Raw genomic sequence first — 23,021 nt, 5'->3', positions numbered from 1 at the left:
AACCATCTGTAATTAACTTGTTGACTTTGCAAGAATAAGGTCAGCCCCTTATATGCCTTTCGTTTCATACGAATTTCAAATGGAACATCTTTTAATATCCTTATGTTCTGCTCTCCGATTTTCAAAGGTTTTGATGAAGTTGCTTTCAAAATTTGATCTCTGATGCGTTGCTTGGTAAATTTCACAACCACTTCTGCTGGCAGATTGTTTTTCTTAGTATAGATGGAGTAGGCTCTATAGACCAAATCCATCTCTGCGCTTAATTTTTCCGCTTCACTGCCAGTCAGTGGTGCCAAAGCGTTCGCCAATATGTTTCTGAGATCTTCTTTTTCCACTTCCTGTATACCTTGAAATCGGAGAGTCAAGTTTGATTTTTCCATTTGTAGCATCAAGAGCTTATTATCTTGTACTTCTTGATGTTTTTCCATTTTATTGACCTTCTTCTTGATTTTTTGCGTATCTTCCGTTGACACCAGACATTTCTTTGAAATCTCCTCCATCTTCTTCGTTGTATCTGTCAATTGTTTCTGTTGATTACTGAGGACACTTTCCATATTAGACAACGTTTGATTGATTTTCTGCATTTGGTCCAACAGAGGGCGAAGCATCTCACTTTCTTGTTGATTGACAGCTAGCTCAGTAGGGCGGGGGTTAAGACCGGAAGTCCCTCCCGTCCTCTTTGCCGGCTTGTCCTGCAGCTTCTTTTGCCCCGACATTTTGACTTTATTGTTTACTTTTTAAAAGTTCGTGCCGCGCAGCTTCGGACTTGCTCCTTCCTCTTTACTTTAAAGAATTTCCCAAAAGGTAACTTTACTATTTAAAATTTTCACTCTCCCCCCCTTTTTCGATTAAAACATTCTCGTTCTATTGGGGGGGGCTATCACCCTCCTCCCGTCTGCTTAGTCCAGTGGGGGGGGGATGCGCTTAAGTCTTTATCTTTTAGTTCGATTGTCACTCACAGTAGCCGTCTTTCGCTTTCTTTTACTTCCGCTTCATCGCCTCTTCGCTTTTCATCACTCTGAGAACCGGTGACGTTGCTAGTCCCCACAAAGGCACAACGCGGCAGGGCCTTTGGGGCATGGGGAGAGCCTCAATTTCCGACCGTCAGGTTGACAAAGAGGCACTTCCCCAGTGCGCCCCCTGGTCCGGAGCCTTTACCCAAGGCTCCTTAGGGTCTCCGCTTATGCGGATGCCCCCCCTTCTGCGCGTGGGCGACTTGCCTCCGGGAGCGTCCCAGGAGAGCGACCGCCATTCGCGCTGCCAAAAACCGGAAGTCCCCATAGTTTGGAACTTGTTCCCACCATTCCATCTGCATTTCTTCTGTATTTTTTAAAAAAAAATCCTTGTCCACTCCAAACTTATAAAAGTAAAAATTGTTATCATAGCTCTAATAGTTTTATTAGTGCATTGTAATAATTTTATCATGTTGATTGTATTTTATCTGTTTTAATGCTGTAAATCACCCAGAGCCCACTTGTGGGGTTGGGTGATTCAGAAATCTTGATGATGATGATGATGATGATGATGATGATGATGATGATGATGATGATGATGATGATGATGATGATGATGATGATGATGATGATGCTAGAGGGTTGAGGATTAGACCCTGACTAGGAGACTGCACCCAGTAGTATCTTGGGGAGAGAGTATGTCACCTGGCAGGTCAGGGGGAAGTGCTGTGACTAGCTGCTCCAGGGTGGGCCTTGATGCACATGGGGTTCTGAAGCTAATAGCTCTAAGGTCAACCCCTGAGACACAGCAACCTTAGGTATTACCATCCCTGGTAAGGATTCTCCATTTTGCTGCTGCAAATGCAAGGGGCAAGGGTTCCCAATCTTTTAGAGCCTGCAGGCACTTTTGAAATTCTGACCCAGGGAGGCAGCCACAGCTGCTCAGGAGGCAAAGCCAACCACAAAACGCCATGGAGTGAGGTTATGTATAACTCTGATAATAACATTTCAGGCAGAAGCTCTGTTGAACAGGATGCCTTTTAAAATGAACATACTCTTCTAAAATATTTTGTTGTATACACACACCTTATCTTCAATAATACAGTGAAGGTTCTTGTGCAGCTGCTGAAGCAACTTAAAAAAAACCCCTAATCAGAGATTTGCTGGGCAAAAGCCTCACTCGCTTTCTACAAACACTTGGCTGATGGCAGGAAAGTTGTCAATGGGTGTTGTCGTGCCCACAGGCACTACATTAGCAAGGGGCATAAACACTGACATGCTGAAAAATTGATAATCGCTAAAGCACTATTACAAACTTTTAAATAAAAGTTCTCAAAAAGCAGCCAAAATGGCTCAGGACCATAGTGGGGGGGAGGGGTTCCTGCCCCCTTTCATTTTTCTGAGCTGAAATGACCCCTCTTGTGGAAGTTTTGCCCCATTTTGGAGCTGCACATGCAGTATTCCATAAACACAGATCTGACTCTTTAGACCCTGGGAGAGCTACATTATAGAGCTACGTGATCCACAGAGTCTCATGTTGCTGCTTTTGTTTGACTGTACCAATCCAAATAGCAAACAGAAAATCACATTTGTTCTCCCATACAGAAATACTTCTTACTTATAAAAAACTAGGATGCAAGGCTATCTATTTTGAATTAGTTTTTTGTGGGAATTTTCTATGGGTCCTTTCAAATATGTGATCGCATACCTTTGGTCCGAAACACTATAATCTAGCAATTGTGTAACAGAGCCTATCAGTTCTATCAACAAACCAGAGTTTGTTGCTATGAGAATGAACCTTGGAGTGAGCTTCACACTTACTTCTTTTGCACACCCCTCCTTCCCTTGCACGATCCCATCTGTTTAATGGTTTCTGGATGGCAGCAAACCACACTTTGCCAATATATACAAGCAGCAAACCAGGATTGTAGACTGCAACTAAATTACTGTGTGAAATTCTGGTTTCAGGAAAGTATAAACTGCAGTTTGCTGATCTGGATGGTATGACAATCTTACGTTTGCCAAAAACTTAGATTATGGAACAGACAGGGAGGGCAGAAGCACCCATGTCTTATCCTGTGCTCATTCTCAAAGAACAAAGCTGAGCCTCATAGTATCTCTCAGCACTTAGTCTGTTGATCTGGAAGAGAAACCTTCTAAGTTGCTAATGTGGTATTTTCCAAAAGTATATTACTGTCATTAGTTGCTGTAGATTTTCCAGGATGTGTGGCCGTGGTCTTGGCATTGTAGAACCTGACGTTTCGCCAGTAACTGTGACTGGCATCCTCAGAGGTATAAACACAGGAACTACAACTGATCTCCAGATGACAGTGATCAGTTCCTCTGGAGAAAATAGTTCTGGGGGTTGGATTGTATGGCAGTATACCTCCCCTCCCCAATCCCCCTTTCTCAGGCTCTACCTCCAGGATCTCCAGGAATTTCTTAACCTGGAGTTGGTAATCATTTTATGCCATAGAGTTTTGTATGAATGCTAGAGTCAACCCTGGCATGATGATGTCACTTCTGGGTCATACTGGAAATAATCTCATTGACCCAAGGATGCTGATCCCCTCCACAAAACAGAAGTCCTCTCCTCCCCCATCTGCTATAACCCTACCTATCCACTTCCGTTATTCCTTCCAGGAGCAGGCAAAACTATACTTTCCCCCTGAGCATGTGATATTGGGTAGTAGGATCAAGGGAACTTAATGTCACTTATTTTCCACACTGCCATTTTTTGTATGATTTTCATGAGCTTTTTGGCTATTTTATCTTTTTTATTTTTTAAAAAACAACACTGCTTCTTGTGACCAGCTTTGAAAACTGCTATATTGCAGTATATAAGTGTAGAAAATGACAGAAATAAAAATTATAATGACACTCTTATGCCTTTCCTTACTTTGTACAGAAGGCAGAATTTCACCAAACTGAACTCTTTTCAACACTGCAACCATATTCTAAGGTCTGGTTCAGACCCCTGGCCTTCTTTACATCCCAAATCAGGACTTAAATTTTCAAAATGGAGACCAAGCCCAGACCAAGGAAATGGTTGATAAGGGAGAGAGCAACCCTATCCCCCATAAAACATGAAGATATGTTCCTCTTTTTAGGTTTCTCATACCACTATTCTGTATGGTATTTTCTTTTCTATGGAACTAATATGAAGAAATCAAAACAATGAGTCATCATCCCAGCTGTTCGTAAACCATTTTTATGTAATGTGTACATGCACATATTCACACATAAAGAAAACCAAATGGTGGCCACATGCTGAATGGGTTTGTAAATTATGTTAGCTGAAATCCTATGCACACTTTCTCAGGAGTAAATTCCAGTGAACTGAAAGGCTACTGAGTAAACATGCCAGAGTGAACTTCCACCCATCTTCTGCCAATTTTGACGGTAGAAAGGCGTGCTTAGCCAGCCTAGATATTAGTGACATCATGTTTCGCATTTAATGATCAATCACAAATATATTTATATTACATCTGATTTTTTTCCCCAGTGTGCCAGACAATTTGCAATAACAGGCTACAGCTGTTTAGTACTTTGTGCAGAAACATTCTAATGGCAAGTAATCAAACTGAATTATTCCTATTGTATTTCAGTGTTGTTGTTTATTACTTTCAATTAGAAATGATGTTTTCCCAAACCAATCAGAAGTACTTCTTGGCCAAGGCTCTTTGCTAGCATAATCTTAAAACTACCAATCTCATGCTCTGAACTGGGCCCGTTCAACACATCTCAGAATTAGGGATTTTTACTAACTCAAACTGGCAATCATGCCATTCTAGTACAGGATTCCAGTACTAGATCTGCATTAGACCCAGGAGAACCAGATTCAACTACAACCTGAACTACTTAAGGGTGATACATGAAAGATTTGCTACCTGAGACCTTGGAGAGCTGCTACCAACTGGAGTACAGTAGACTGGTTGGTAGCTAGCTAAGTATTGTCTTTTAGTTGGTGTAATGACTACCTGTTTCTCACTTCTAGGGTAAACCGTTTATCTTCTGTGTCTCGTGATGACAGGCTATTGGTTACTATTGCCTTTTGAGTTGCCTCTTCTTTTAATGCAAACTTGGATTCTTTTGGAGGGCTTTGACTTTAATGTCTTATATTCTAACTCTTTCATTGTTCAACTTTATTTCCTGACTAACCCTTCCAGACATGATGCATGCTGGGGGGAAAACTGATCCTGACAAGATCAAAGCTCTGTTCAGTTGTTACAATTGTTGTATGCTACCCATAATCTTCCCAATATGTGCCATGCAGCTGCCACTCAATGTGAACAAGGTAATGTGGGGCCAGTGCCAGGTTTTGAGGGTACCACTTGTTCTCTTTACCCACCACCATGCCCCTACACATGCCCTCCAGTATGGTGTAGTGGTTAAGAGCACGGACTCTAATCTGGGAGAACCAGGTTTAATTCTCCATTCCTTCACATGCAGCTGCTGGTGTGACCTTGGGTCAGTCGCAAGTTCTCTCAGAGCTGTTCTCTCTCTCAGCCCCACCTGTCTCACAGCCCCACCTGTCTCACAGGGTGTCTGTTGTGGGGAGGGGGAAAGAGGAAGTTTTGGAGGGCTTTGACTTTAATGTCTTATATTCTAACTCTTTCATTGTTCAACTTTATTTCCTGACTAACCCTTCCAGACATGATGCATGCTGGGGGGAAAACTGATCCTGACAAGATCAAAGCTCTGTTCAGTTGTTACAATTGTTGTATGCTACCCATAATCTTCCCAATATGTGCCATGCAGCTGCCACTCAATGTGAACAAGGTAATGTGGGGCCAGTGCCAGGTTTTGAGGGTACCACTTGTTCTCTTTACCCACCACCATGCCCCTACACATGCCCTCCAGTATGGTGTAGTGGTTAAGAGCACGGACTCTAATCTGGGAGAACCAGGTTTAATTCTCCATTCCTTCACATGCAGCTGCTGGTGTGACCTTGGGTCAGTCGCAAGTTCTCTCAGAGCTGTTCTCTCTCTCAGCCCCACCTGTCTCACAGGGTATCTGTTGTGGGGAGGGGAAGGGGAAGGAGATTGTAAACTGTTCTGAGACTCTGAGTGAAGGGTGGGTATAAATCCAATCTCCTCCTCCTTCTTCTTCCCAGCCGGCATGCTTCCTGCCTGGCTATTTGTCTTTCCCCTACCTGCTTGTAAACACTCCCAGTGGCCAGTGTCACCAGTGTCTACAACCCTTTGCCCAGTAGCTCTGGACACTGGGTGTACCTGGGAGTATGGTGGAGCACTAGCAAATAAATGAGTGTGTGTGAGGGGGTCTACAGTACTGGGCACTGCCAGAAGCTCTGGGCCCTGGCAGCTGCCCAACCTCAAGGTATGCTGATGCCAGCCCTGGGGTAATGTGCATATTTTCCAACATTGGCAGACATGAATACATATCCTAAAAAAATATGGGTTTCCAATTCTGTGCATTGAATTTGGAAAATATTCACTTTGCCCTATTCCTGCAAAACAACCACACATGTCAAGAGTGCCAGTTTCCCCCTTTATGCATAGTTGGATCACCAAAATCATAACAACCGAAATTGTTCTTCCTACTCCATGGAGACAAAATATTTCTGAATACAAATAGCATATGGCTGAATACAGACATAAAATCAAAAAAAGACTCACAGTGCTCTCTGAACCCACCTTCACAACAGAACTGTCATATGAGCACAGCAACCTGTCGGTCTTGGATCTCTCTCTATGGCCCTTTCTGCACTATTTTGCCTCAGTCTCTGAGCACATCCTGTTCTTCCGTTCTGCCTTCCCTCCCACTTTCATTTCCACTTTGTGTCAGGGCTTTCTGTTGTTTCTGCATTTGTTTTATAGGAATCTGCATTCAGACCGCTTCCAGCACACTGTTGCCCTGCAGCTACCAAAACTCCTTTTGCTGCAATTCTTTGTTTTCATCTGCTTTCAAATCGCTAATCCTTTCTAAAGTAGAATTGTTTCTGCAGGTATTTAAGTGCTGCCCATTGCCCTCCCCCATTTCCGCCTCTCTCTTTTTAGGCTGACACTCCCTCCCTGTTCTGTTTTCTTTCCCTCCTTCTCCAAAGACAAAAGAGGACATGTCCTTCCACTCAGGCAAACTTTTAAAAAGCCAGAGAGAGCATAAGAAGAAATCAGTAAATATAAAGGACTACAGCAGGGGTGTCAAACATAAGGCCCGGGGGGCAGAAACAGCCCATCCAGGGCTCATATGAGGCCTGCAAGCATCTGGTGTAAGGGAGGGAGTGCTGGGGGAGCCACTCCATTGTGGCTTCAGCATGGCGGAACAACCTCATCTGCAGCAGTCATACATAGTGTGGCGCTGCTGCCTCTCCAGCCCACCTATGTGGGTTTTCCTTTGCACACCCCTCCCAGGCCATGAGGCCTTGCAGCATGGAATTCACTGCCACAGGAGGTGGCGGCAGCTACAAGCATGGATGGCTTCAAGAGGGAATTCGATAAGCATATGGAGTAGGAACTCTCAGGCTGGGGCAAGTGATGCACTGTACTCTTGGTGCTTGGGGGGGGGCAACAGTGGGAGGGTTTCTAGTGTCCTGGCCCCACTGCTGGACCTCCTGATGGCACCTGGTATTTTTGGCCACTGTGTGACAGAGTGTTGGACTAGATGGGCCATTGGCCTGATCCAACACTGGCTTCTCTTATGTTCTTACGTTCTTAAGGATACACCAACTCAGAGCTTACCAGCTGCTCTCCTTTATACAGTTTATATCTCCAGTACCTATGGCACATGTGGCTGGGCCCAACAAAGTGACATTTGTGTCAGATCCGGCCCTTGTAACAAATAAGTTTGACACCTCTGGACTAGAGGATTCCCTGCTCCCAAATGTGCCAGTCGTGCATGCGTGGGCCTGGATTTTCCCCTTTCTTCCCTTTCTTTTTGCAGAATCACGGAGGGAGGGAGGGAGGGAGGGATTCAGGCCTATAGATACAGTGGAACATCTTGGGGCTAGGCCCCCCTGACTTACTGGCAAGGCCCCACAACTTCCCATCCAGCCCAGGGCCCCTGGGTGGCAGCAGGTGCAGGGAAGGAGCCAGGTATTCCTTTAATTAATTTAATTCGATTAGCCAGTGCCCCTAAGAAATTTAAATGCTTCCTGACTTTAAAAATCCTGGCTATTGGCCTGGAGGGGTTGACAGACTACTCAAAAAATGTGGGTTTTGCTTGTAGATGCAGAATGCATACAGAATACACAATTAAATAGACCGGGGGGGGGGGACAATGCAGAAGGAATGTGTGTGATTGCAAAGTCTCCTTGGAATCTCCGGAGCCACCTGTCAGTGCAGAAGGGGCCTCTGCCTTTTTGCTCTCTTGCTGTCATGGATACCTCTTCCTGTTTTTCCCCCAGCTGGGTAAAATCTATCAAGGAGATCTTCTGCTGGATGCCTGCCATGGGAGACAGGGTCAGGGGTTTCAGTGCCCTGGAACCTGGTGGAACACTCTGCCGAATAACAACTGTGCCCTGTTCTGCAGGGCCTGTAGTGAGGCAGAGATGTTCCGACAGGTGTTTGGTTGAGGACAATGATGGCGTCCATCTGGCTGGCTACCCCTCCCCACCCCACAAGGCGGTGGCTCCATCAGAAGTTTTGATCACCCTCTAATGAAGTTGACTATTGTAATTTTACTGTAATTTTAATCTTTATATCTTAAATTTCTACAAACATGGTTGTTTTATCCACTCTGAGCCCTGTTTACAGGGAAGGGTGGTATAAAAATTGAATCTAATAAAACAACAACAACAAACAGTATGGCTTTCATTTCAGATATCCAGATGCAGGCTGTTTTATTAACATTTTCCAGTCAGAAGAGGATGAAGCATCAATGACAGCAAGCGGGAATGTGAGAGAAGGGAGAACTGTTTGAGATAGTGTTTTATTGCCTGTCAATCTCATTATCAGTTCAGTGACATACCCAGTCTTGCATCACAGCTGAAGGGTGGGGGACAAGACCCCTTTCTATATTACATCTGTCTTTACCCAACATTTAGATATATCACCTTTATCTATTACATCTGTCTTCAACCAAGACTGAATTTTGCTGGTGACAGGCTTATGGCAAACAAGCTCAGTTCAGACATCGTGTGAAACCATGGTTTAGTTACACTAATTACTGTTATTGTGATCATCCAACTGCAGGTAACTCATAGTGGTTAGCCTAGGGTGTGTGAACCCAGGCTCCTAAAACCATGATTTGAAGTTGGTCTATAAACCACAATTAGTCCTAGTTATGGTTTCATACAATTGTTTTAATGACGTGTTGGAGGATTAATGGTTTTAAAATGTGATTATATTACATATGTTTTAATTTGTTAGCTGCCTGGATGGCTCTTATGAGAACAGAAATGTGGGATATAAATTTTGTAAAACAAAATAAACAAATAGATGCCTTGGCTTGCACCCCTATGCTGTCCTCAGTGCATTGCAGGCCAAGACACCAGCTGGGTCTCTGGAGGGGGCTGATGAAGGCAATTATACCATCACCTGTTGAGGTAAACCAGGATTTGAATGTCTGTGAGCTAAATCCTGGTCTCACAAACTAATCATACTTTAAATATGGTTTTGTGTTATGTCTGAACTGAGCCACTGTGAGGGCATTAGAAAGTCTGAGGCCCCTCTGAGTTTATTTGCTTCAGAAGTAAGTGTTTATGTGGCATGAGTCTCTTTGTCACCAATGCAGTGTGAAGAGAGAGAAAAAAGAACCTAGGAGAGGTGTTCTAAATTATCTGAAAAGGCACTTACAACAACCATCTTTAAACCCTTCTTTAAAATACTGTACAGCCATATGGAAGAAACTGCACGCTGAATAGGCCACCTGGTGTCTTGTTACAGAGCTGCCACTTTTCTGACAGACTGAGGGAAGTTAGCAAAGGGCCATTCTGATATTATTATTATTATTATTATTATTATTATTATTATTATTATTATTATTATTATTATTATTATTATTATTATTATTAGGGTATGCCAGATGAAACAAAAAAGTCTTCACCTGCTGGTGAAAGACACTGATAGAGGGAGACAGATGAATCTCCCTGGGGTGGGAGTTCCAAAGTTTTGGTGCCATGACCGAAAAGGCCCCTTTTCAGGTGTCCAGCAGTCTAGCCTCAGATGGCGGGGAAAACCAAAGCAGGGCATTTGATGATGCCTGGAGTGTATGGGTAGGTTCATATGGGAGGAGACGGTCCTTAAGATATTCTGGTCCTAGGCCATAAAGGGTTTTAAAGATCAATAGCAGCACCTTGAATGGAGCCTGGAAGCCAATTAGAAACCAGTGTACACAGAACAAGACTGGAGTGATATGCTCCCTATGACCCACTCCAGTTCACAGTTCAGCCCCAGCATTCAGTACCAGCTGTAGCTTCTGGACAGTCTTCAAGGGCAGACTCATGTAAAGAGCATTGCAGTAGTCTAATCAAGATGTTCCAGGGCAGTAGCAAGATCTTTTCCAACCAGGAAGGGCCACAGCTGGCTCATCAGCCAAAGCTAGTAAAAGGCACCCCGGCCACCTCTGCCACTTGTTTGTCCAACAGGAAGCTTGGGCCCAGGAGCACCCCCAAGTTGTGAATGTGCTCCTTTTGGGGGAGTGCAACCCCATCCAGAACAGCAGATAACTCAATTCCTTGATCAGATGACCCCCCCCCACACACACACACTCACATGCCAGTAGCACCTCTGTTTTGTCAGGATTAAGTTTCAGTTTATTATTTTTATGGGACGGTGGACTTTACTTTGTGAATTCTGAAATTAATATAGTATTGCTGTTTTTCCTGCTGGTTATCACTGTGTCTGCTACTGATTTTATTGGTTCCGGGGTTTTTTGTTTTAATTTTTTCCTTATTTTACTGGTATATGGGTTTGTAGAAAACTACCTGAGAAGGAAGGAACACAAGAAAGAAGGGCAGAATAAATATTTTAAATAAACAGGTAAATAAAACTGTAGCTGGCCAATAGACTTAACAATGTTTCCAAATGCAGACAATTCAAGTATTGTATTTAGCCACCTTTACAGAGCAGCACTTAGCAGAGCTATACCTTTCTAAGTCCATTGAAGGCAAAGAAGGCTTCACTGTTCCAAAGTTATGAAGATGTGTGGAGAGCGCAGCCTTTTTTTGCGGTTACATGTGCAAATTCACATGAGCTCATCTGACCACAGGAGGACACATAAACCTTGGCAATTGCAAAGAATAGGAAGTGCAGATTATTTCTGCTTCCTATCCCTCTCCCACACATTAGCATGTAGCATCCACACCTGCAGGTGTTGCCATTTTGACATATTTGTCATCCTGGTGTGGATAAACAGTGAAGCATAATGTGGAAAAAGGACAAATGAGGAAAGTAATCTCTGTATAAAACCCCAGAGCAAACATCCATTTAGGGCCTTTTTTCATGTAGAAATTTCAAACTGTGCGGAAAGTGTTTTCTGTTGTATTGGGAAGCAGGGAGAGAGAGGAGGGGAGGGAAGAGATGGTCTGTGAGTCACATGTCTGAAAAGTCTTAGAACGTCATTCTAAGGCAATAATCTCTAATGTGGCCCTCAACAAACAGGAGCAATAAAGTCATGAGTATTGTGGTATCCACAGATGGCTTTCTCAGTGCACATTTATTTCTTCTCCATCACAAAAATCCTATCATGCCTTTCCTCCACTTCATTGAAGCAAGAGGTACTTCAGAAGAACCCAAGAGGCATTACTTCTTTGCCTCTGGGGAAGACCGGTTTGGAAACAGCTCCCTCCAGGATGCTTGGCTTGCAACTTCCCAATATTCTGTGATTGGCCCCAGCATCTCCTGGCAGCCATTTTGTGGTGGTAACAACTCTTCGTTCTGAAAATTACAAAAGTGCCCATAGGCTCAAGCAGACCGGGGTGAAAATTACAAAAGTGCCCATAGGCTCAACCAGACCCAGCTCTAAGCTGTTAAAATTGTAATTATAGGACTGTGTGTGCCATCTGTGGCTCAATAAAACATATTTCAACTCCAATTCATATTTAATATTCATGTTCAAAATCAAAGGCATGATCAAGCCAAAGTTAATCACTTCTAAGACCTGTCCATTTCAGTGACCTGGCTAAGCATATTCCATGGTTGCTCTAACTGCATGTTTAAGATCAGGATATTTACATGCAAATGCAGACTTGGCATCCAAGAATAAGGAGTCTAAGCAATGGGATATTTGGTGGAGAGCACTTGGGGGCTTTCCTTGGGGCCACAGAGGTGAGCCAGCCAGAAGCCCATTGCTGTAGATTGTGAAAGAACCACACAGGGCTGGGAGGGTATAGAAAGACCACTTCCAACTTGGCCAAGGTACTTTGGGCCCCAGCATCAAAACCAAGGCCAGGGTACTATAGGCTGGGAACATGTAACAGCCCAACATAACTTTTAACATTCCTACAATGAGCATTCCACATCTGCTGAGGGCTGGCTCCACATCTGAGAGCCAGTCTGGTGTAGTGGCTAAGAGCGCAAACTCAAATCTGGGAGAACTGAGTTTGATTCCCCACGCCTCCACATGCAGCTGCTGGTGTGACCTTGTGTCAGTCACAAGTTCTCTCAGAGCTGTTCTCTCAAGAACATAACATAAGAGAAGCCAATGTTGGACCAGGCCAATGGCCCATCCAGTCCGACACTGTCACACAGTGGCCAAAAATACCAGGTGCCATCAGGAGGTCCACCAGTGGGGCTAGGACACTAGAATCCCTCTCACTGTGCCCCCCCCAAGCACCAAGAATACAGAGCATCCCTTGCCCCAGACCGAGAGTTCTTATCTATACCTTGTGGCTAATAGCCACTGATGGACTTCTTCTCCATATGTTTATCCAATTTCCTCTTGAAGCCGTCCAGGCTTGTAGCTGCCACCACCTCCTGTGGCACTGAATTCCATGAGTTGGTCACTCTTTGGGCAAAGAAGTACTTCCTTTTATCTGTTCTAACCTGACTGCTCAGCAATTTCATTGAGCGCCCATGAGTTGCGAGAAAAGGAGAAAAGTACTTATTTCTCTGCCTGCTTTATCTCATGCTGTCCTCAAAGAGCTCTCTCAGCCCCACCTACCTCACAGGGTGCCATTTGTGGGGAAGGGAAGGGAAAGGAGATAGTAAGCCACTCTGAGAATCTGAGTGAAGGACAGGGTATAAATCCAATATCCTCCTCTTCCTCTTCCTCCTCCTCCTTCAACCTGGGTGATTTCTGGGCTGTGGAGAAATCCCACCCATCAACTGCATGTTTTACAAGAGGATATACCCATGTAAGGCAAGGCAGCAATTCTGGACAAAAGGCCATTATTCCCTTGGTGGGATGACCATGGCTGCTTAATTTGCTAGTCACTGCTGGGCAGGGCTTCTTTTTTTCTTCTGGGGGAACGCTCCTGAATAGAGTTCTGGAGCCTCTTTGACAAAATTCTTTATAAAATGTTTAGAAGTTCATGAGTTTTCAGTATACAGATTGAAAACTTCATATCCCTCTTGAGAGTTCTGACACCTCTTTTTCGAAAAGAAAAGAAAAAGCCCTGGTGCTGAGGTTAACCCTTCCCTCGTCTGAATGGGTGGAGCCTGGATACCCAGTTGGGCTCTTGTCTAGGGTGGGCTTAGTCCAAAGGCTAGCAGTTCAATCACAAATACAACATCACTGTTTAATAGGGGGGTCCTTTTAAAAAGTAGTTTAGAATATGACAGTATCAAGTATTTCCACTAATGGGCTTATTTCAGGCTGAGCCATTTGACATACAAAGAGATTCAAGACAAGGATACTCACGGTCAGCTGTGATTTTTGTTGTCTTCGGTGAACCTCCTGCAGCGTAAAGCTATTATTATGAGGAATATAAAGTATACCACCATGATGATTTTGTAATCAATTCTGATAATGTTTTATGTATCTTTATAAGAATGTACAGGTAGATACACACAATCAACTGTAAGCAAGGGAGAGGGATGAGGAACTGGCATTTCATCTTGAGAACAGGAGTCCCACGAAGGAAAATTCAGGATAAAAGAACAATCCATTAAATATAAATATGTCACAAAAGAATGCAATGATTTCCTTAACAAGCCACTTTAATGCACATGCATGAAAAGAAATGTCTTCTAGGGAGAACAAATGCAGTTAAGATGAATATCAAAATTAGTTACACAGAGATTCAGTTTTAGTACCAGTTCAAGTAACTGGCAGAACTTGTTGTTAAACTACTTGCAGAACATGGTGCAGTTAAGATGAATATCAAAATTAGTTACACAGAGATTCAGTTTTAGTACCAGTTCAAGTAACTGGCAGAACATGGTGTTAAATTTTATAGAACTAATAAAAACCAAGATTTAAACAGAGAATACTATACATTAATTGTGATAATGTAGAAATGGGGTTATTATTTATTTTCAAAGATTTAGATCCTGGAGTCTAAATAGAATGTTTCACCCAACATTCAATTATATTATTATGCATCTGTAGTTAGATGAAAATGGAGAAGATGCTATAATTGGGATTCATATAGATTGAAGCTAGCACTAAATATGTCTCCTTGATTTTATTTTGTTCTTGGAGCTGAAATACTTGACTTTGACCAACAACTGAGAAATATGGAGGGGGGGATATAGAATTGATCAGGGGTCGTTTCGTAGAAAAAGAGCTAGGGGAACTCATTAGCATAACTCATTAGTATATGCCACACCCCCTGACATCACCGGAAGTGTGTCATAAGGCCACACTCTCTGACATCACCAGAAGTGTGTCATAAGGCCACACACCCTGCCCCCAATGGTCCCGGCCACCGCCGGCCTTGCAGCTCCACTGCCGAGCCCCATGAGGGGCCCGGCGGTGGACCTGCAAGGTCGGTGGGAGTGCAAGGAAGCCCCGCAAAGGCCCTCCCTGGCCCCAGGCAGGCAGGGGTGGGGAGAGGCAGGAAGGAAGCAACTTACCCTCCCTCTTCTCCTGCCTCCTCCTGGCTGAATGAGGGCCGGAAGCGGGGTGGCCGGAAGTGGGGGGCGGGGCTTCATCATGTGCCCCGCCCCCTGTACCTCGCCCGGGGGAACTGCGATCCCCCCGAAATGACCTCTGGAATTGATAGAATGCCTTATTAACAAAGCCTATGGAGGAATTCTATTATCAACATCATCATCTCCTTCTGTAATTTCAAATAAGAACTTTTGTATGTTCAGAAGAGAAAAGCACAATCGATTAAGAGAGTTAACAAGTTCCATTTGTGAGCTGGTTTGACATAGTGAGATCCTGGTACATAGTGGCTAAGGGAACGAGTAGTAAGATCCCTTGGGAGAGACCATCACTGTGGCTCAGTGGCAGAGCACCTGCTTTTCGTGTAGAAAGTCCAAGATCCAATCCCTGATATATATATGTTCAGTCTGTAGGTAATGTGTTAAAGACTCTGCTTGAGATCCTGGAGAGCACTACAGGTCAGAGTAGACAATTCTGACCTTGACGGACTAGTGGTCTGACTTAGTATAAGGCAGCTTTATGTATGTTCATGTGCGTACTTCACTAGTCACCTAATGCAAGCCAGCCTCTCTCAGCCTCATTCCCTATCTCCAATATGGGGATAATTGCTCTAATCCAGTACACACTGAAAGTATATAGATACTAACAATTATTATTGGAAAATAAAGAAGAGATCTTTACAAAATTGGGGGACTTTTATTGTACACTACTCGACAAAATAGTGAATGTTTTTCTTTCAATGGGCATAGTTTGTATAAGCAGAATAGGTTGAATGGGTGGTGGTGGTGGTGGTGGTGGTGGTAGAAAGTGCCATTAAGTCACAACTGATCTTTGGCTACCCTATAGGGTTTTCAAGGCAAGAGACATTCAGAGGTGGTTTGTCACTGCCTGCCTCTACATAGCAACCTTGGACTTCTGTGGTGGTCTCCCATCCAAATACTGACCACGGTCATCCAGATTAGGATGGGTTGAATTAGTATAATATTTTAAAAAAATCTGCTCCTTTTGTAGAACACATTTAAATGACATAATTTTCTGTTCTTAGATTGTTTAAGCTACTGGATATTTCCTCCTTTTTATTTAAGGCATTTGAGCCCACCCTTTTCTTAAAAGGGCTCAAGGCGGGTTTACGATGATCTTAAAAATGCACCAGAATAAAACAGAGTTTTAAAATCTTTGACCTTTTATTTAAAAAAAAGAATGATAATAATGATAGTTTATAAAAAAGGGACACAAACAAGAATGAGGCAGTTGTCTCTGGTTTATAGCCTACTTCCTATAATTACATTAGATCAGATTATCTGTAATTGAAGAAGTGAAGTTTAACAAAAACAGCCAGAAAAAAATCAGGAAAACACGTAACCCTGTTCTTTTCTAATGATTGAAATGGAGAAATTGGAAGTTGATGGGAAAGTAAAGGAAAAGCCCTCTTATTAAATCTTTATTTTCACAATGATAAAAAAACCAAAAAAACCCCTGTTCAATATATATATAAGTTGTTAGGCACTTTGTGGCCCTGTAAATCATTCTGATGCAAAATAATAATGTTAGTAATTATTGCATTGTGAACTCAACAATAAATTAAGATATCCTTTTCAAATAATTTATTGGAACAGCAGTTGAATTTGTGTCACCATTGAGTTTCAGGATCTTTCCATTTGGCTCGAGGCTTCTTGCTGCCCCCTACTGCCCCTCAACGTTCTATTTTTTTCTCCTTCAAGAAAACCATGTGGGATGAGAGAGACCTGGCAGTGTGTTTTACTGTCATTGCAAAGGATTAATCATAGATGGAATATGTTTGAAAGAGGACAAAAAAGTGGGGCACATCAGGAGCAGAGTTTTTGCCGTCAGCACAACTATGTCCCCAAGTTGAGTGGTGGCACTTCCCCTCCCCTCAATGTGAAATAATGGGACATATTAATAGAGTTGCCAGCCAGGGCTGGCTCCAGCTTATTTTGCACCCTAGGCGAGGATCCCTTCTGCCCCCCCCTCCCGTGCGCCCACCAATTTTAAAAAATAAATGTATTTTAGGAAGAATGAAAAAGACAAATAATCAAGAAACTCCCAGAGTACAGGGCCAGGTGCAGTTTGGTGCCCCTAAGGGCCGTCTCGCTCTAGGAAACTCCTGGATATGGGGGTGTGTGGAACCTGAGAAGGACAGAGTTTGGGGAAGGGAGGGACTTCAGTGGGGTACAATTCCACAGAGTCCCCTTTCCAAACCACCCATTTTCTCCAGTGGAACTGATGTCTGGATCTTGGAAACAAGTTGCAGTTCCAAGAGGCTAGCAATCACATTCTGGAGTCAGGGACAGGATTTGTGCATTTGCTTAAACCTCTCTCATTAAGATCAGTGAGATTTTCTAGGCTTACCTTTGGTTGCATTGTGCCCAAAGTATTTGGGCTATTACAGATAAATTAACATACTGCTTAGAATATGTCATCAATTGCTCCCCAGATTCTTGAATGCCACTTTGGATGCCTTTACGGTCACTGTGACAGATACCCTTTTTGGCAATGACACCTCATTGCCTTTGTACTGCTGTTAGGCTCTATTTCAACACTGATGTCATAATAAAGTAAGCAGAACAAATGGGTGAAATCAATCATAAAAAATTGGCCAAATGCAAAGAATGGTAAACAAACCCGCGTAAAAAAATTGAGTAAAGAAATTGTCAGCAATGATGCAGTCTTGTAAGTGCTTACTGAAGCTGAACTGGAATATATATATGAGGCTGTGCAGGACGAGACTACTTCACAGACGCACCCAGATCCTCAAGGCTTTCCAAAACCCCAGGAAAGAGGTGCTGTCTGTCCTGCTTCTCCGTACTTTCCCTTTCCACACATCTGAAGGTAAGAGTCAGATCGGCTGCCTTTCTCTAGCATTTCTTTGCTAAACCGAATGTAACTTGTGAAAACTTAGGCCGTATCAACAGGTTGTTCTATGAGCTTTTCCCTATTTAAAAAATATACACCCTGAAATCTTTGACTCGATTAGCTTTGAAGAAATAATGTTGCTTAACATTAATTTCATTTAAAGGACGTATTTTGCATGAGAGGTATTTTGCAATGTTTCCTCGTGAGGCTGAAGTTAATGACACAGACAGGGAGATCAAAAGTGTAATCACAGAGTTACGAGAAAGTAATGAAAGTTAAATATGGTGGGGAGATTATTTTTTTTTAACCTGTTGACTATATTGGGCACTTTCATACCCTATTTTGAAAAGAACAAAAGTTGGCTGAGATAGAATTATTTCCCTCTCTGATGGGGAAAAAGGATTCATAAGTATTCTAATGAAGTAAGTTCTTTTGGTGTAAAGAGATACTCAGGGATAATTATATAGCACAGTCTAAGTAGAGTTACAACCTTCTTAAATCCACTGAAGTCAATGGGCCTAGAAGGGTATAACTCTGCTTAGGATGGTGTGGTGGTTCTAAAAGATCTTTGGCTGGAAGTGTAAACTGCTATACTAGAAGAATGCTGAAGAGCGCAACATAAGTAATTGTGTTGAAGGACACACGGTAGTATGAGAAAGTTCTGTCTTGCAGACTTTGGTCTGTGTTAGCCGCTCATGCCATGCAGACAAGTCAGTAAAGGACAAGTTGATGAGAAACATGCATGCATGAATTTCCCATATTTGAAGTTAGTGTGTTTGTGGTAGTAGGTGTTACACTACAATCATAAGCATGTTTACTTCACCAAACCTGTTCCTATAGGTACTGTTCCATTCCTACATGAAGATCTAATGATTATACACTATCAACTGAGCTATAGATAGCCAGTGGTGGTGTAGCTGTTAGAGTTTCAGAGTAGGACTGGGCAAGCCTGGGTTTAATGCCTTCCCCTCACCTTTTGCCATGAAGCTCTCTGGGAGACTGCGGATCTGTTTGCCTCATGAAGTTGTTGTGATGATAAATGAGAGGAGAGAGCAATACACATTCCCTCTGGACTCTGTGGAGTCAGAACTCACCATCCTCATAATCAGTGTCTGATCTTTCTGATGGGATGGGTATTTTCAGGTTCTTTTCTTCATTTAAAAGGTGAGGAGGGAAAAATACTACGTTGAAAAACGGCATGCAGAGCACATATACACAGAGCTGAAGGCTTCTAAGTTTTGTATGAAGAACATGCCCTCTTGAGAAAAAGCACTGGGAGGCAGCATTGCACTACTCAATGGCAGCACCGAACAGAGCCTTGTAACTAAATTTGAGTATAAAGACAATGCTTTATGCATTCTTACAAACATGTTAGGGTTATTAGGTACAGTCTAGCCATACCTAGTCACAATGACATTCCAATGGAATCAGTAGGCTAAAGATAATTTTTATTGGACTGACCAAAATGACAACGATGTGTGTCATTTGGTTGAGGCTAATAAAAGGTAAAGTGTGGATTGTGTTCTGTTTTGGGGTTGGTTTTGTTTGGGTGGTTGTTGTTTTGAGATTTTATTTTGGGATCTACATGGGTGCTAGCAACTTCTTTCTTAAGAAAAAAAAACGTGTGTTCAAATCCCTTTCCATTGCTTGCAACAGGATGGGTAGTCCCATTTTCTGGGCATTTGTTGTTCACTGTAAATAGAAACTGATCTAAAGATATAACAATATGGTGGAAAATCCTTTTATTTAAGTGCTCAGTAGATACAAGGAAAAAAATACAGGGTAGCCTTCCACATTTGCTAATTGCCTTTACTAGTTTGCATTTTCTGAAATATACATAAAGTCAGTCTCAAATCCCACTCCTAAATATATGGAAATAGGTCTAAAAGTTCCCAAAAAGGTTTTCTTCATTGCAGCATTTTCTATGTTCTAGTCCATGAAACCTGATAGTCATATACTTCAACCTAGGAGGCTCCATGTCCTCATGCCTGTGACAACATTGTGCATCACTGGCAAGGACCATCTACATGTAGTTAGCATCTTTCAAGAGCTCGGCTATTGTTTTGCTGAGACTTTGACTTCTGCATGGGACTGCCCTTGAAGGCAATTTTGAAACTTCAAGTTGGTACTGAATGCCACAGCTCACCTGTTGGTCAGAACAACTGATTTCAATATGATACACTAACGCTGAAACATATTCATGGGTTGCCTATTTTTTCTTTGCTCAATTGAAGTTGTGCATTCTTCCTTTTATGACTTAGGTCCTACGTACCTATATACATCCCTGAATGAACTGGCCTGCCTGCTATAATAGTCTCGACAACATCTTTTTGTCCCTTCCCACAGGGAGGTTAGAACAGCTTCTGTCCATTTGCAGCTTTCTCAGCAATAGTTCTGGCCTTGGGCAACAATCTCCTCCTGGAGATTAAGAGTTTATCAACTCTGCCAGCTTCTAGGAAGGCCCACAAGACAGTTTTATATAAGAGGCTGGGGGTTTGTGGGGAAGGGGTAAAAACATGACAATTGGAGTTTTAATTGTTGTTTATGCGTGATGATGACTGCCACTAGTAATGGTTTAAAATTTTCTGACATTGATTTATTTGTGGTGATATTTTTATAAACCATTTTGGATCCTCTTTCGGAGGTGTGTGAGGAAGTATTTAAACAAATCAGTCAATAAAATGGCCACATAGAGCTCAGAGGAATTTTATGTGGCTTCCACTTGGAGATTGTAATGTATCAATCAAGTCTAAGTTATATAGGATTCAGGGCATGGAGTAGTTTCCCTGTGCTTGTCATGCTTTAGGCCAGGGTTGTTGTGGTCTAAATCTAATTCTGCTGTTGCCAAGCGATTATAGTGAAGTCCTTTTGTGATCAGTTCTTTTCCACTGTCTTGCAGGCAATGAAAATGAAAAGCATGTACTTTGTGGCGGGGTTGCTTTTAATGATTGTTCAAAGCAGCTGGCAAAGCGCCCTTCAAGAAGCAGAAGAGAAATCCAGGTAAACACCAGCCGTCAAACTTTTAATGCTGTAATAACCCCAAATTTAACTCTGCATTTCCTTATAACAGAAACCAAGCCGGCATGGAAAATCCTTTAAGAAACTAACCAAATTCCCTCCCCCCCCCTTAAATATCAGCACAACTCAGTATAATTTACAGCCATGCATCAGTTGATGAGTTCAAACAGTAGCAATTTTGTCGTGGTCCATTTCTGCCATTACCAAGCAACTGATGATCTTTTATTAGCAGCAATGATTTTTAGAACATACGTATATATTCATTGAACTGTGGAGCTCAGTACGAGGCACAGCACCTTTTAAATATGCCATTGTCAGTGTAATTAATTTGTTACAAACCGCACTTATAGATTATTCAAAGCTTCCCAGGCTGAACCATTAGATGAATCTAGACAGCTGAACGAAGTGAAACGTCATTCACAAGGTACATTCACCAGCGATTACAGCAAGTTCTTGGACACGAGGAGAGCTCAAGATTTTGTAGAGTGGTTAATGAGCAGTAAAAGAAGCGGGTAAGCATAACAGACACCTCCATTCCAATCCCACCTCCTCCTTATAAATTGTCCCCTGGGGAAAAAGGAAGTTTTAAGCGGGACTATTTAAGCAGGTTTATAATACCCTATAAACCCAAGAAAAGGGTTGATTCAATGTGCATGAAAGGGTGTCCTTTCAGACTTCGCACACGTAGAATGCCGCTAAAAGATTAAACATTCATCTGTCCGTCCATCCATCCATCCACCCATCCATCTATTTATCCATCCAGCTATCATTCATATATTCTGATTTTGAACCTATCCTGTCCTGGCGAGCTCCGACTGGTAGCAATGTTTTCATATTGATTTATTTATAACATTTCTGTGCCACCTCTCCAAAAAAAAAACCTGCTTCAGGCAGCTCACAGGTAAAACATAATAAAAACAACAAATACAAATACAGATAGCTAAAAATTAACAGACTATTAACATACATTAAAGACAGATTTTTTAAAAAAAAAAAGCCAGGAAACATAACATATTTTATAGTTTTAGAAAGAAAAAAAAACAGGTTAGGGCAGACTGTAAAACTAGTTTAAAAGATCAACCCCTGGTTTTAAAAGGCAGGATAAAAAAAGGAATGATTTAGCCTGCCACTTAAATGGCCCCAGGTGAGCCTCAAGGGGAACAGCGTTCCACTGATGAAGTCCCACCACTGAAAAAGCCCCGTCTCTGGTCATCACCTGCTTCACTTCTGTAGGCAGAGCCACAGGGATCACAGCTTGCGAAGATGATCTTAACCTGCCAGGCTAGACAGTACGAGAGGGTGTTGGTCCTCCAAGCATCCTGCCCCTAAAGCCTTTAAGGATTTATACCTAAGAACCAGCACTTTAAATTATGTCCGGGAACAATATTGCCCCTCACCTGAGTGTTGCATACCATCCAGCATTTTATAAATATGAGATAAAGCTCCTTGGAAATGTTTTCTCAGCAGCGAGAGTGCGCTACGGACATGATCCAAATGACAGCCCTCCCCCACAAGTCACGCCAAAATCAGTGACAATTGTGCAAGAGCAACTAATGTGCTCAAAGTAGAAATAATTTTTTTAAAATGTAGTTATGTGCAATTCCTATTTATTTCCGGAATATATCAGGCCCATAGTGATTGGCCCTATGGCTATAATCCATTGCATAGTTATCAGCAATATATCAGTTCCTTCCTCTGACAGAAAATTCCTTACTGGATATTGGATCCAACAGACATATAAATACACACACACATGTACATACTGGGTTGGATCTAACCAGCTTTTCTGCTGGTGGAAGTGGAAGGATGGGTCCCCTTTGAGCCTACCACAACAGGCTATGCTGGGGACCATGGGACTGGGGGCTATAATAACTAGGGACCTGGGCAACATTGATTAACTCTAGCTGGATCCAACCTATTACATATTATGTAATGAACCATGCATTAAATACAATGCAGTCCTAAGCAGAGTTACACCCTTCCAAGTCCATTGAAGTCGGTGAGCTTTGAAGGGCACATATCTGTTTAGGACAGCTCTGTTAGAATATCAATTTTATCTTAGGTTATTTTTTAAAAAATATATGTTTAATTATATGTTATTTCCTTTTTAAAAAGCATATGTTGCCTTTCTGTCTTATGACAGCTAGATTCTAGTCCCATAGCGCCTTAGAGACAAACAAGATTTTGGGGGGCATGAGCTTTCGGCAGGCAAAGGACTCAACC

The 23,021-nt window shown here is 42.5% G+C and overlaps 1 protein-coding gene across 1 annotated transcript; it reads left to right on the top strand.

Moving 5' to 3' along the window:
• Positions 1-20,682: 20,682 nt before the first annotated feature.
• Positions 20,683-21,314, top strand: GCG (glucagon). The gene is made up of 2 exons (XM_015426232.1): positions 20,683-20,780; positions 21,149-21,314. The coding sequence occupies exons 1-2, from the start codon at positions 20,683-20,685 to the stop codon at positions 21,312-21,314; spliced, it is 264 nt and encodes an 87-aa protein (XP_015281718.1).
• The last annotated feature ends 1,707 nt before the right edge of the window (positions 21,315-23,021 follow it).

Source organism: Gekko japonicus, unplaced genomic scaffold (assembly GCF_001447785.1).
Source record: "Gekko japonicus isolate JY-2015 unplaced genomic scaffold, Gekko_japonicus_V1.1 scaffold399, whole genome shotgun sequence".
Taxonomy (NCBI): domain Eukaryota; kingdom Metazoa; phylum Chordata; class Lepidosauria; order Squamata; family Gekkonidae; genus Gekko; species Gekko japonicus.
Note: the sequence above shows the minus strand (reverse complement) of the source record. Positions and strands in the feature narration are given on the sequence as shown.

Excerpts from the sequence above, each read along its gene's own strand:
- GCG (XM_015426232.1), top strand. The coding sequence starts at position 20,683 with ATGAAAATGAAAAGCATGTACTTTGTGGCGGGGTTGCTTTTAATGATT. Across the intron at positions 20,781-21,148 it reads GAAGCAGAAGAGAAATCCAG|ATTATTCAAAGCTTCCCAGG; the intron begins GTAAACACCAGC and ends CCGCACTTATAG.